This window comes from Pristis pectinata, chromosome 26, assembly GCF_009764475.1.
Source record: "Pristis pectinata isolate sPriPec2 chromosome 26, sPriPec2.1.pri, whole genome shotgun sequence".
NCBI classification, from domain to species: domain Eukaryota; kingdom Metazoa; phylum Chordata; class Chondrichthyes; order Rhinopristiformes; family Pristidae; genus Pristis; species Pristis pectinata.
Window position 1 is genome coordinate 1,250,147 of NC_067430.1, and position 16,147 is coordinate 1,266,293.

Below are 16,147 nucleotides of genomic sequence, written 5' to 3' on the forward strand. Positions count from 1 at the left end.
TCATACAAAGTTCTTTTTAAAATCTAGTTTTTAATTCCATGCTTTTTGATGTTCCCAACTTGGCCTCACTTCACCCACCAGAAGAGAATATGAGTTAGGTCCTAGATGAATACCCACAAATGTAAAAAAAAATCAAACTGTTCCAGAAAAAGCACTCGTTTGAGTTTAGCTTACAGAACACATTTATAACTTTGCCACACATCATGTACAGTGAAAACATTCCCTTATTTGAACCTCAGTAGTGACACTCTGTTACTCATTAATGACATTATAAGGTTTTAGAAAAATGTCATTTCATTTAGTTGCTGTACAAAGGCATTTCATGTGCATTGTGACTCACTGGGCTAATGTTATTGAAGCAATATCAGATGACTTAAAAATCACCAACCAAGACTTTAAAAAGACAGTTCAAGCTGACAAGTTGTTTGATTTGTTTCAGGAGAGCGTCAGCAACCATGAGAACGGTTTGGGTGAGCATTCTGCTCAGCACCTGCTTGCAAACTCTCTCGGGAGTTATCGTAGTTCGGGTAAGATCAGTACTCAGACTGTCTCTACATTTGACTGTGATGGACACTTGCCATTTGTCGGAAGTACCCTCTACTAAAACAGCAGACTTGGAGGGAATTCCTGACGGCAGGATATGGATCATATCTCGGGAACGAGAGGGGGAAGAATAAGCAAAAGAATAGCGTGCAATGTTGACAACCAAGTAATTACATTAAATAATATTTGGTTTGACCACTATTTTAATGTTGTACCTTTAGTCTTTGGTAACCAGTCATTCATGTTGTTGGTACAGTAGCAGAAGTTCTCTTGGTCAATGATAGATCAGTCAACTCTACAAACTTTCAAAGTCTGCAATGATCATTGAGCTGTTTGGTCTCAATATCCTGGGATTTCATCAGATGTCTATACCCCAAGAAAGATGTGATTTGGACTCCAATTGACTCTGTAAGCTTAGTGAACTTCTGCTTCTTTGAACCTTGAGATCTGCCACAAAAAACCTGTACAACTAGGTCCCAGGCAAGAGCATTACAGTGAAGTTAGTGAATGTTCCTGTCTTCCGGTGCAATTTCCCATTGAGGATTTGTGAATGCAAAAGGTGACCTTCACTAGTCAGTGTAACACAACCTTACTTGCAATTTACAAACTTGCAAACAATAATGAACAGGAGAAACCACGTAGGTGCATCCAGTCCGGCACACACAATTGATAAAGCTGGTGCATCACAATACATGCACTCTCCTCACAAGAAACCATGTGACCTTTCTGATCACAGTACTAAACGACATGATGGTTTGAACCAGGCTAGACTACTGGTGAGTGAAATCCCACTCAGCACATCCCTCACCCAAGAGATTCTGCTAATTTCAGCGACAGCGTCTGCTGGACGATATGCTTCAAATTAACCGGAATGTATGAGTGAGGTAATGGCTTCTGTTTCTCCTCTTTCTAAGCTGGGGGTCCATGATTTTCCATTGGACGACGTAATCCACCTGAAGGAGGTGATGGATGACGAGATCTTTGAGAGGCCACGTTTTACCTACATGGGCACCCGCTCATTCTGCAACAACACGAACCTCCCTGAAGTGTTTAAACCGATCTGTACCAAGGGAGATGCTCCTCAGGTTTTCTACACACTGAGTAAGTATCCCCGAGGGAATCCGTGAGCATTTATTATCTGCATATGTGTGGCAATAACTGACCTGTATAAAATAGATGTAAGTTTCAATCAATTGTCTTGTTGGAACATAGGAACTGCCAGACACAAAATGACAGAGAGAAGTGACTGTGTCCTCAGGAGAACAATATAGATAAAAAGTAGTAATTGGACAAGTATATTTATGTTAAATGAACTCCTGACATTTGAAACAAATTATACTCTAATAACAGAGTCATACAGAGATACAGCACAGAACTGGTCCTATAAAAACAAAGGACTGCAGATGCTGGAATCGAGATGAAAAACACAACGATGCTGGAGGAACTCAGCAGGCCAGGCAGTATCCATGGAGAAAAGCAGGCACTCAACGTTTCGGGTCAGGACCTTTCTTCAGGACTCTGTTCTTCAGAACAGGTCCTTCAGCTCACCAAGTCCCTGTGCCGATCCATCAATGCTACACCAACCCATGTTTTTTATTCTCCCACATTCTCATCAACTCCCCCTAGATTCTACCCCTTACCAACACACTGGGGACAAGTTACAGTGGCTAAACTAGCAACCCAGACATGGAAACCAGAGCACCTGGAGGAAACCCATGTTGTCACAGGGAAAAGGTGCAAACTCCACACAGACGGCACCAGAGGTCAGGATTGAACCCGGGTCTCTGGCACTTTGAGGCAGTGGCTTTACCAGCTGTGCCACAATGCTGCCCAATTATGTTGGACTATTTCACTAAGTGATATGCAAGCTGCACAATTTGTGCATGAGATCTGTTTTTGCCATTGCTGTACTTTTGACTCATTCTTATTTAAAATGTTCTCATTATAGACCTTTGTGTCCACACTTGGTCAATTTGTCAGGGAACACAATTCCTTTGTAATCTTGTTCCACAGGGATTCAAACTTCCTCCCACTGATGGTGCGAATGCACTGAGTTTTATATTCTCCATATCCTCAGCTTGTCTAATGGACAAGTTGAGAAATCTGAATTCATAACGCCTGGAAAATTGGCATTGGACAGAAGAAAACTGCAAATAATTGGAACTAGAACTGGAATCAGTTTATTATTGTCACATGTACCAAGATGCAGTGAAAAGCTTTGTTTGCGTGCCATCCAGACAGATCATTCCATGCATAAGCAGAAAACAAAATGCAGAATACGCTGCATTAAACAATTTTGCACATATTTCTGGGAGAGTTAATGCAGGCATAAAATGTGAGCGGCATTTTTGGCAGAAGATTTCCAGGTATGGTTTATCAGATGTCCAACTTGTTTGAGTGATTTGTGCAATGCTCACATTTCATCAGCAGAGCAGTGCAGGCACTGGTGATAGTTAGTGTGTGACCTCCGAAAGCTTCAAGGTCAAGTGCAAATGTTTGCCTGCACCACTTTCACCGTCCACGTCATCCTCACTTAGAAACCTTCCTGGATCGGTGCAGGCTGTCCCTGCTAATGGACGCTACATTGCAGATGTCAGAAAACAGAAGCCCTGATAGGTACCTGTACGGCACTTCCAGACTTGAGTGCCCTTGGCTCCAGGAAGCTGCTTTCTGTGCAGACTGTTTTTGAGGATCCTTCGCTGCGTCCCTGGGAATACTCTGCCACCCCTACCCCAACCACCATCACTACAACGTGCCCCCACTCCTTGCCAACAGCTCCTGTAACTGGTTGCAATAAGTCCATGCTTTTCCAGATGTGAGTAAATCCTATCCCTAAGAATCTTCTCCAATAATTTCCCTATCACTGACTTAAGGCTCAGCAGGCTATATCAATGGATTATCCCTATTGGCCTTTTTAAACAAAGAAACAACAATGGCGATTCTCCAATCTACTGAGACCTTGCCTGTGACTAAAGAAGATACAAAGATCTCTGACAAGGTCCCCAGCAATCTCCTCTCTTGTCTCTCTAAATAACCTGGGATATATCCCATCAGGCCTTGAAGACTTATCCACCCTAATGTTCTTCAAAAGACCCAACACCTCCTTCCCAGAAATTCCGCCTACCCCACAGTGATCTCACTACCTTCCATGTCCTGCTCCTTAGTGAATACTAGTGTGAAATATTTACTCTTTTACTATCTCATCCACTTCCTCTGGCTAAATGTATAAATTCTCACCTTTGCACTTGAGTGGGCAGGCACGGTAGTGTAGCAGTTAGCGTAATGCTATTACAGCGCCAGCGACCTGGGTTCAAATCCGACAGCTGTCTGCAAGGAGTTTGTACCTTCTCCCTGTGTCTGTGTGGGTTTCTTCAGGGTGCTCTGGTTTTCTCCCACATTCCAAAGACATACGGGTTAGGAAGTTGTGGGCATGCTGTGTTGGCACCGGAAGCGTGGCGACACTTGTGGGCTGCCCCTAGAACACTCTACGCAAAAGATACATTTCACTGTGTGTTTTGATGTACATGTGACTAATAAAGATATCTTATCTTATCTTATCTTGTCTTATCTTATCTTATCTTATCTCCCGAGCTACCTTCTTGTTTTTAATATATGTATAAAATGCTTTGGGATTCTCTATAATTCCACTCACCTAGGACTCTTCATGGCCCCTTTTAGTCCTCCTGATTTCCTGTTTAAGTTCTTTCCTGCTTCCTTAATATCCATTGAGGGCCCTATCTGATTTCAGCTGCCTAAACTTTACATATTTGTCCTTTTCTTTTCTGACTAAACTTACATCTCTCATCATCTAAGGTTCCCGACCCTTGCATTCCTTGTTCTTTATCCTCACCGGAACATGTTGAGTTCTGACCAGTTGGCCTTTAAACCATGCCCACATGCCAGATGTGGACTTACTCAATAACAGCTGCTCCTGATCTACTCTCCCCAGCTCCTGCCTAACCATAGAACTATAGAACCAGAGAACACTACAGCACAGAAAACAGGCCATTCAGCCCTTCTAGTCTGTGCCAAAACGGTATTCCGCTAGTCCCATTTACCTGCTCTCAGTCCATAACCCTCCAGACCTCTCTTGTCCATGTATCTATCCAATTTATTCTTAAAACTCAAGAGTGAGCCCACATTTACCACATCAGATGACAGCCCATTCCATACTCCCACCACTCTTTGAGTGAAGAAGTTCCCCCTAATGCTCCCACTAAACTTTTCCCCTTTCACCCTAAAGCCATGTCCTCTCGTACTTCTCTCTCCTAATCTAGGTGGAAAGAGCCTACTCGCATTAATTCTGTCTATACCCCTCATAATTTTGTAAACCTCTATCAAATCTCCCCTCATTCTTCTGCGCTCCAAGGAACAAAGTCTTAACCTGTTCAATCTCTCCCTGTAACTCAACTCCTGAAGACGCAGCAACATTCTAGTAAATCTCCTCCGCACTCTTTCAATCTTACTGATATCCTTCCTATAGTTAGGTGACCAGAACTGCACACAACACTCCAAATTTGGCCTCACCAATGTCTTATACAACCTCACCATAACATCCCAACTCCTATACTCAACTTTGATTTATAAATGCCAGGATGCCAAAAGCCTTTTTACAACCCTGTCTACCTGAGACTCTACGTTCAAGGAATTATGTATCTGAACTCCCAGATCCCTTTGTTCCTCTGCACTCCTCAGTGCCCTACCATTTACTGTGTATGTCTTACCTTGATTTGTCCTTCCAAAATGCAACACCTCACACTTGTCTGCATTAAATTCCATCTGCCATTGGTGTAACGTTGGTGTAATTTGGCCTTGCTCAGTTTAGCAGTTACCCCCGAGGTCCAGTCTTATCCATGGTTATCTGAAAATGTACGGATTTATGATCACTGTTCCCAAATACTCTCCCACTGAAAATCAGATCACCTGTCCTGGCTCATTTCCCAATACAAGGTCCAGTATGGTCCCTTCCCTAGTTGGACTATCCACATACTAATTCAAGAAACCCTCTTGGATGCACCTAACAAATTCTACTCTATCTAATCCTCTGGCACTAAGGGAGTCCCAGTCAATACTGGGGAAGTTAAGTTACCCATGACAACAGCCCTTGTTTTTACATCTTTCACCTTTCCACAATCTACCTACATATCAGTTCCTCTCTCTGCAACAGCTAGTGGGAGGCCTGTTGTATCACTTCATCATGGCGATTGCACCTCTCTTGTTCCTGAGCTCTCCCCATAATGCCTCACTGGATGAGCCCTCCAGGATGCCCTCTCTGTGCCACTATGACATTCTCCTTGATCAGTAGTACAACTTCCCCAGCTCTTTCACATCCCTCTCTATCACGTCCGAAACATCTGAATCCTGGAATGTTGATCTACTAGTCTTGCCCTTCTCTCAACCAAGTCTCTGTCATGGCCACAACATCGTAGTTCCATGTACTAATTCATGCCCTAAATTTATCTGTCTTATCCACGATGATAGGATATTTAGGTACAACCTGTCCCTCTTGCACAGGTCCCACCTGCCCTGGAAGAGCCTAATGATCCATATTCCTGAAGCCCTCCCTCCTGCACCAGCTCCGTAGCCTCCGTACTACCTATCTCTTGCCTCGCTGGTGCATAGTACAGGGAGTAATCCTGAGATTACAACCCTAGAGGTCCTGTTGTTTAATTTTCTACTACTTAACTACCTAAATTCTCCATGCAGGAGAACAACAACTCTCGACATTGTTAGTACCGACATGGACCGCAACCTCTGGATGCTTACCCTCCCCTTCCAGAATATCCTGTACCTGCTCTGAGACATCCTTGACCCTGGCATCAGAGAGGCAACATACCATCCTGGAGTCTCGCTCACCGCCACAGAAACGCCTGTCTGTATACCTGACTATAGAATCCCTATCACTACTCCTCATCTAGACTCCTGCACAACCTGCCTGCCCCTCCTGGCAGTCACCTATCTAATGACTGAACCTTTTGTGTGACAACATCCTTGAAGCTCCTATCTATAACACTTCCTGCCTCCTGTATGCTCCTCAGTGAGTCCACCTGCCACTCCAACTAATCCATGCAGTCTGAGAGGAGATGCTGCTAGACACACTTCCTGCAGACATAGTCACCAGGGGCACGACTTTTCCCCCGATCTCCCTCGTCTCACAGGAGGAGCATTCCCCACCACTAACGTCCAGAAACTACCTCTACCAGCAAGAAAAGGAAAAATTGTACTGTGCTGCTCGCCCTCCTCACTGAAGCCCACACTTTGACCTCAACAGCAGCCCTTTGACCTCAAGACAGCTTTTTCAAAATGGCCACTCTGTTCGAACCCACCTCCCTTTTATGCACTGCTGGGCGTCTAGGTAGCAAAACAACCGTTAAAGACTCACCGAGTCACACAGCACAGAGAGACAGGCCCTTCAGCCCAACTCATCCATGCTGACCAAGGTGCCATCCTGAGCCTACTCCCATTTGCCCGCATTTGGCCCTTCTCCCTCTGAATCTTTCCTATCCCTCTACCTTTCCAAACATCTTTTAAACATTTTAATTGTACCCGCCTCTTGCACTTCCTCTGTCAGGTTGTTCCTTGCTCCTTGGGTCCCCTTTAAATCTTCCTCGTCTCAGCCTCAACCCATTCCTTCCAGTTTTAGACTCCCCTACCCTGGGAAAAGACTGTGCCATCCCCCTTATCTACGCCCCTCATGATTTTATAAACCTCTTTAAAGTCGCCCTTCAGCCTCCTTCGTTCCAGGCAAACCAGTCCCAGCCTGTCCAGTCTCTCCTCATAACTCAAGCCCTCCAGTCCCAGTAACATCCTCGTGAATCTTTTCTGCATCCTCTTCAGCTTAATCACATCTTTCCTATCGTGTGGCAACCAGAACTGCGCACAATATTCACAGGTGTAATCTCACCAACATCCTGTACAGCTGTAACATGGTGTCACTCACCACTAACTCGCTTTTTAAATGGTCTCTGTTCCTCCTCTTTGCTCTGGGGCTCTTGGTACCAAAACTGGTTCTGTTTAAGCTTTTTAAAACAGTGCTCATGACATTATTGATGCCAGGTGAATTTCTAGGCCAGAAACTCCAACAGACAATTCCATTCACTTGCCTGTCGACCAAACTGCCCTAGTTCCTCCTCTCTGTCAGTCGGTGCTCAGGTCTCAGGTCAGTTCCCTTCCTACTTTGCCCCGGTACAGTTTGGTCTTCACACAACAACCAGAGGGATACTGGGCCTCGGCAAGGCTGCAGAATTCTCACACCGTCTGTGCCTTGCCCTCAATCTGAAGAAGGAACAGTGGAGCGGCTGGCAGAGCTGCTGCCTCACAGCTCCAGTGTCCTGGGTTCAGTCCTGACCTCGACTGCTGTCTATGTGGAGTTTGCACGTTCTCCCTGTGGGTTTCCTCCAGGTGCTCCAGTTTCCTCCCACATCCCAAAGATGTGTGGGTTGGTAGGTTAATTGGCTGTTGCTCCTAAATTGCTCCTAGTCTGCTGGTGAGTGTGGGGGTGTTGATGAAAGTATGGGATGTTATGCCTCTATGCCTCTAAAGCTGGGTTCAACAACCACTGGTGATCTCTTCTGTGGACAGATAATTTCTCCGTTATTTCTGGAGGACAGTTAGCCAGGAGGAACTGTGCAGGTCTCTCACACTGAGGGAGGAGAATCTCTGAAGTTCTCTCACACTAAGGGAGGAGAATCTCAGAAGGTTTCACAATGAGGGAGGAGAATCTCTGAAGATCTCTCACACTGAGGGAGCAAGACCTCTGAAGGTCTCTCACACACTTTCTTTGCTTGTTTGCATTTCTCTTTCCCTTTTCTTCTCATGCTTGACTGATGATTGATGGCAAACTAAATGCTGGGAATATCTAGTCACCAATGAAATACCATTGTCCCCCTACAGGTCACACCTCCAGTGAGAGGCAGTTGGGTCAGGTAGTCTGGGAGATGGCAGATCTAGAAAGGATTCAGGGAAGGCACCACTGGCTGGAATCGAGGTCAGCTGGATCATCACAAGATCACAAGATAAGGGAGCAGAAGCAGGCCATTCGGCCCATCGAGTCTGCTCCAAGGAAAGGGAAAAAGAAATGGGGTGGGAAAAAAAGAGAGAGAAAAAAAAACTATTCTAATCCCATTTGCCAGCCTTATCCCCATATCCCTTGATACCCTGACTATTTAGATATCTGTCTATCTCCTCCTTGAACACCCCCACTGATCTGGCCTCCACTGCTGTGCGTGGCAAGGAGTTCCACAATTTCACCACCCTCTGGGTAAAGAAACTTCTCCTCATCTCTGTCTTGAAACTGTACCCTCTAATTCTAAGATTGTGCCCTCTGGTCCTGGACACGCCCACCAAGGAAACAGCCTAGCCACATCTACTCTATCCTTACCTGTCAACATTTTAAATGTCGCTACGAGGTCCCCTCTCATCCTTCTGTACTCCAGCGAGTACAGTCCAAGAGCCGACAAACGCTCATCATACTTAAGCCCTTTCATTCCTGGAATCATTCTCGTAAATCTCCTCTGAACCCTCTCCAACGTCAGCACATCCTTCCTAAGATGCGGGGGCCCAAAACTGCGCACAGTATTCCAAATGAGGCCTCACTAGCGCCCCGTAGAGCCTCATCAACACTTCCTTACTTTTATACACTATACCTCTCGAGATGAATGCCAACATAGCATTCGCTTTCTTAACCACCGATCCAACCTGGTGGTTAACTTTTAAGGTATCTTGTATGAGTACCCCCAAGTCCCTTTGTACTACCGCACTATCAATCTTCTCTCCTTCTAGATAATAATCTACCCGCTTATTTCTACTTCCAAAGTGTACAACTGCACATTTCTCAACATTGAATCTCATCTGCCATTTCCTTGCCCATTCTCCTAAACTGTCTAGGTCCCTCTGCATTCTTTCTATTTCCTCTATGCTCCCTACTCCTCCACTTATCTTGGTGTCATCCGCAACTTAGCCACACAACCATTTATTCCATCATCCAAATCATTGATGTACAAGGTAAAAAGGAGAGGCCCCAACACCGACCCTTGCGGCACACCACTAGTAACCGGTAACCAACCAGAACGAGATCCTTTTATTTCCACCCTTTGCTTCCTGCCAACCAGCCAATCTCCACCCATTTTGCTACCCTGCCCATAATTCCATGACCTCTCATCTTATTAATCAGTCTCTTGTGAGGCACCTTATCAAAGGCCTTTTGAAAGTCTAAATACACAACATCTACCGCCTCTCCCTTATCCACCCTACCTGTGATTTCTTCAAAAAACTCCAATTGGTTGGTCAGACAGGACCTCCCCTTCACAAAAACCATGTTGACTAGGGTCCTATCTTGCCTTGCGCCTCTAGGTATTCGGTAACCTCCTCCTTGAGGATAGACTCCAATAATTTTCCCACCACTGACGTCAGACTAATAGGTCTGTAATTGCTTTTGTGCTGCCTCCCACCTTTCTTATATAACGGAACTACATTCGCTACCCTCCAGTCCTCCGGAACCATGCCAGAATCTATCGATTCCTGAAAAATAATCGCCAACGCCTCCGCTATCTCCACAGCCACCTCCTTCAGAACCCGGGGATGCACCTCATCCGGTCCGGGAGACTTATCAGCCTTAAGCCCCTTTAGTTTTCCAAGCACCTTCTCCCTATTAATCTCAATTGAACTCAGCTCCAATTCGTGAGACTCCTGACTAATGGGCACATTGCTTATGTCCTCCACGGTGAAGACCGATGCAAAATATTCATTCAATTCCCTTGCCATCTCACTATCATCCATTATAATACCTCCTGCACCGTTATCAATTGGTCCTATGTCAACCCGTGTCTCTCTTTTATTCCTTATGTATTTAAAAAAACTCTTAGAATCCTTCCGAATGTTGTCCGCCAGCTTCCTTTCGTAACTCATCTTTGCTTTCCTAATGACCTTCTTAGTTTCTCTCTGCAGATTTTTAAAATCGTTCCAATCTTCTGTTTTCCCACTAATTTTTGCTACTTTGTACGCCGCCCCTTTTGCTTTTATTTTATCCTTCACCTCCCTCGTTATCCACATCTGTGCCTTTTTTCCATTCAAAACCTTCTTTTTTTCTTGGAATATATCTGTCCTGCATTGTCCTTATTTCCTGTAGAAATTTCTTCCATTTTTCCTCTGCCGTCCCTCCAGCTAACTTACTCCTCCAATCAATTTGGGCCAACTCATCTCTCATACCTTTGTAATTTCCCTTATTCCACTGAAATATCGATACACCAGTTATCAGCTTCTCCTTCTCAAACTTGAAACTAAACTCAATCATATTGTGATCACTTGTTCCAGTGGTTCCTTTACCTTTAGTTCCCTAATCACCTCGGGTTCACTACACAGCACCCAATCCAAAACAGCCGATCCCCTGGTGGGGCTCCTCAATAAGTTGCTCCAGAAAAACATCCCTTAGACATTCCACAAACTCACTCTCCTGAGTACTACCGCCTTGCTGCATTTCCCAGTCCACCTTCATGTTAAAATCACCCATAATTATCTTCACATTGTCACTCTGACATGCTTTTTCTATCTCAATCTGCAACTTATGGTCCACTTCCTGACTGCTGTTCGGGGGCCTATATATGACTGCTATTATTGTTCTTTTACCCTTGCTATTTCTCAGCTCCACCCATAAGGATTCCACCTCCTCTGACCCAATGTCCTTCCTTTCTATTGATTTTATATCGCTACTAACCATCATGGCCACACCTCCCCCTCTGCCTACCCTCCTATCCTTCCTATATACTGTATACCCCTTGACATTCAGTTCCCAATCACATCCATCATGAAGCCACGACTCAGTGATTGCAACGATGTCATATTTATTAACCTGTAGTTGTGCCACTAGGTCATCTACTTTATTCCTGATGCTACGTGCATTTAAATATAGTATGTTTAGACTGGTATCTGCTATTGATTTTATTGTACCTCTATTGATCAGCAGATTATCCTGACTTTCTACCTGTCCATCCTTCTTACTATCTTCGCTACCTACTATCTTAGACATGTTCGTGTAGACCTCATCCCCTATCCTAACATTCGGTATCCGAACATCCTCATCCCCGATCCTAACATTCTGTATCCTAACATCCGGATTTGTTGTACTTCTATTATTCAGTAAATTATCCTGACTTATCACCTGCCTGTCATTCTTGCCATCCTCAATGGATTCGTTTCTATACACTTTCTCCCTCACCTTAGCATCTTGTAACCTAGCATCCTGGTTACCATCCCCCTGCCAGATCAGTTTTAAACCCTCCCCTACAACTAAATTAAACATTCCCGCCAGGATATTGGACCCTTTGGAGTTTAGATGCAACCCATCCTTAGCAAATAGGTCTTGCCTCCCCCAAAAAAGGTCCCAGGTATCCAAGAATCTGAAGCCCTGCCCCTTGCACCAGTCACTCAGCCACGCATTTAACTGCCAGAGCTTTCTATTCTTCCTGTCATGTGATACGCGACACGGGTAGTAGTCCTGAGATTACTACCCTTGAGGTCCTACTTTTTCAACCTTCTCCTAATGCCTTGTATTCCTCCTTCAGGACCTCTTCTCTTTTCCTACCTACATCATTGGTACCTACATGTACCAAGATTTCTGGCTGCTCACCCTCCCCCCTCAGAATATTCTCGACACGGTCTGTGATATCCCGTACCCTGGCACCAGGGAGGCAACACACCATCCGAGACTCATTATCGCTATCGCAGAATCTCCTATCCGTACCCCTTACTATCGAATCCCCAATAACCACTGCATGTCTCTTCCTCTACTGGACCACAGTATCAGACACGGTGCCAAGGTCCTGGCTGCTGAGGTCCTTCCTCTATGAAGTCATCCTCTCCAACCGAATCTAAAAGAGATATCGGTTTTTGAGGGGGACTGCCACTGAGGTGCTTGTCTACATAATCTTTTATAACTCCTGTCTATCTCCTGCTCGCTCTCCCTAACCAACCGAAGGTCATCGTACCACAAACCTCACATCTGATTGGCCACAGCAGTACCCTCTACCCCTCTACCCCCGTCCCTCCAATGAAAACAAGTGCTGAAAGACTGTGTTCACAACCTGCCAGAGCTCTGACTGGGTAACTTACTTGTGAATGGAACGCAGTGAAGTCTGGTAAAATATTTGTTAGGCAGGGTTGTGTTTTAGCGAGCTGGAGTAATTTACAGAGGAAGAAATTTAAATTGCAAAGTGCTGATGACTGAAGTGAAATCTGGTTATTGAAGGTGAGAACAAAGGGGATCAGATTAATTAAGCCCAGATCAATACTTTGTGGAGGTCTTGTCACCATTAGTGTTGAACTTCTCTTACAATGATTATGTTGGAAGCTACTTGCTAATGGCTGCGTTGCAAATATTAGTCATAAATTAGTTGATTACTGAAGTTATTGATGAACTAATTAATTTTGTGGATTTGATTAGAACTCAACAACTGTGTGAGGACAGAGCTACACAACGGGCATGGTAGGATGAGAAATGATTTCGACTTCACTTCACTGAATGTCCAAGAGGATGATATTTTTCCCTACAGATATTAAAATATCAAGCAGAATTTGAAATTTAAATGTTTGAAGAATCTATAATTTTTAACTGGATACAGTTATTTCAACTTACTTTAATTTTCAGTGACAGGAAGTGAGCTCAGAAATGAATGATTGTTGCTGAACAGACGGTCCTCTGCCTATTAATTAAATAAAGTAATCGACCAATCAGGACGGACAAACATGACTTCCTGTTCTTGGAAGTCTCTCACTTAAATGAATGGCAGCAATAAGCCCAAACAATTGGGAAACCACTCACCGTTGACCCAACCATTGAACCAGGAAACTTTGAACCAAGGAAATTAGAATTAACCTTAAGGCTTTGGTTGACAATATAATGGTTGATGTTAAAACACTTCATGTGATATGTGATACATAGTTAACTTACTTCCAATCTATCGTTCCAGGGCAGATTGCTACAAACCCCTACCCTTGCACCATCTGTGCCTACATCGCCTGTGTTGGATGCAGCTAACTTCAGGTGTGGACACCTGTCCCATGTGTAAAATATCCATCCCTTTACTGTTCTCCAATCCACTCAGCCATGGAGTTCACCAGCAAGGAATCAAGGAAACTTGTCTTACGCTTGTGTGTGATCAATAAAGCATAAATCAAGAACTTCATGTTGAAAACGTCCACTGCCTTCAAAGCATTAATCCTGCAGTACAGAAGATTGCCAGAGGCCACTACCTATGTTTAGAAAGGACCAGCTTCAAACTTAATCACAAAACATTGTCTCCACTTTCCCAAGGTGACTGACAAGGATTTCTTCTTTCAATATAACATCATTGCCAACTTCCACATCAATTATTCTTCCGTGTTTCTGCTTTCAAAGCTGAACAACATGTGAAACAGCAAGCTCTATTGCCCAGTCAGAGTCACAGAGTCAGTTAATACACCATTTTGCTCCTTTAGATGATGCTATTTTATTTTCATCAAACTCGTGGGGTACTTTTCCCTTGTGTCAGAATTAAACACTACTGGGTTATAGACAGAGCCAGCTGAGAATTCTCACATCATGTATCATTCATTAGCCACATGGACAGCATTATAAGCCACCCATCTCCAAGCCGAGAGTGTCCTCTGGTAGGCTTCCAGTAAGGAAAATACATTTAGTTAAGTGGCTATGAAAGAAGGTAGTTGAAATAGGCTATTAGATGGGGTTATACTTTACTGCTCTGTTTCTCAATGGGTTTCCCTGAGTGAGACCAATGTTCCCATTGGCACAATCTGATGTACCTTGCTTGGGCTGCATGTATTTTACTGGATTATCCTGGGACAAGCTAGGCTGTAGATTGATGCCTAAGGGGCCAAGGACTCACACCATTCTTTCCTGAATAAAAAAAGGTTCCCTAGTTCCTTCTTCAGTACAGATATTCTGAATGAAGTCTTGGCCTCCTGAACTGAATTTCAGTGTTGGATTGGGTATACAGTTTAGGGTTTGAACTATTTAAGATCTGCAGGGATTTTACAAACACAGGTTGCACTGTCACTGCTGACGCAGAAGATCCTGGGTTCCAGTCCAGAAACAAGACCACAGAACTGGGCTGTATTGTGGGTGTGCTGCTCTGCAGAGGGGCATTGAAGGTATTAAGCCATGAAGCTGCAGCGAAACAGCGACAAGATGTTGGAGGAATTCAGAGGCCAGGCAGCATCCGTGGAGAAAAGCAGGCGGTCAGTGTTTTGGGTCAGGACCCTTCTTCAGGAAGATAGGAAAAGGGGAAGCCCAATATATAGGGGGAAAGAGCAGAGCAGTGATAGGTGGACGAAAGAGGGGAAGTGGGGTGGGCACAGGGTGGTGATAGGTAGACACAGGTAAGAGATAGACAGGTGCAGGGGAGGAGGGGAACGCAGATCCACCAGGGGATGGGTCAAAGATACGGAGGCAAGCACCCCATGGGGGGAGGGGAGGGGAGGAGAGGGAAATAAAGAGAGATAGGCTGGGAAAAGAAAGAAAAGAAGAGGAATGGTGGGGAGTTACTTAAAGTGGGAGAAGTCAATGTTCGTGCCATTAGACGGTAAGGTCCCAACACGGAAAATGAGGTGCTGTTTGAAAATGAGTTTATGTTTGGATTTCTCTCCGCAGTGGAGGAGGCCGAGGACTGACATGTCAGTGATGGAGTGGGGGGGGGGGGGAGTTGAAGTGATGGGCAACGGGGACAATGTTTGCCCACCATTCCTCTTCTTCTCCAGCATCTTGTTCAGACTCCAGCAGCTGCAGACGTTGGTTTCTATAAAGCTGCAGTGACTGGGATTCGATCCCAACCTCCAGCGCTGTCTGTGTGCCATTTGCATGTTCTCCCCGTGACTGCGTGGTTTGCCCTGGCCGCTCACATCTTATCCTACATCCTAAAGGCCACTGGTAGGTTAATTGACCACTGCAAGTTGCCCCTTGTATAAATAAACAGCAAAGAATCAAAAGAAAGTTATAGGCATGGGAGAGGGAAAACTTTGTGTGCAAGTAAGAAGAGACAGGAATGGGATTGATGGGATTGCTCCGTGGAAGCTGGAATGGTACCAACAGGCTGAATGGCTGTGGGTCACCCTCTGTGTCATAATTTAAACTTAGCACCATCAAGTCTCCATCCTCCAGTTCTGGTCGGAGGTTCAGTGGGGGTGTTTGACTGTGTGAGGTTCAGACTATCTAATGCTCAGCCACGTGTCCACCTGATCAAATCACCTCTTCAGTTGTTACTGCTTTTACTGTTTGAGTTTCAGGCTGCACTGGTTGGGAGTTTTACTGGGGTGTCTGTCTCAGCAGTTGTTGCCCAAACAGCCCTGAGAATCAGCTGCCAGCAGAAGACCGAGGTAGGGCAGGGAGGTGGGAAACTGACCACTGATTGTGTGGAGGGCAGGAACTGGAAGTGGGGAACTGAGGTGTGCAAGGTGACAGATCAGACCAGGGAAGAGTGGAAAGTAATGAGGAAGGTTGGGATAACTGAGGGGAAGGAGAGGGGTAGTGAGGAGGTTGGTGAAGAGGGGACCTCATAATGATTTCAGCCCACCGTTCTCTCCTCTCTGGAGATTTCCACACACGATTTCAGAGACT

At 45.0% G+C, this 16,147-nt stretch overlaps 1 protein-coding gene across 1 annotated transcript; it reads left to right on the top strand.

The window, feature by feature from the left end:
- Positions 1–338: 338 nt before the first annotated feature.
- Positions 339–14,914, top strand: LOC127583473 (guanylin-like). Its single transcript, XM_052039504.1, has 3 exons — positions 339–527; positions 1,458–1,644; positions 13,506–14,914. The coding sequence occupies exons 1-3, from the start codon at positions 456–458 to the stop codon at positions 13,571–13,573; spliced, it is 327 nt and encodes a 108-aa protein (XP_051895464.1). The 5' UTR covers positions 339–455; the 3' UTR covers positions 13,574–14,914.
- The last annotated feature ends 1,233 nt before the right edge of the window (positions 14,915–16,147 follow it).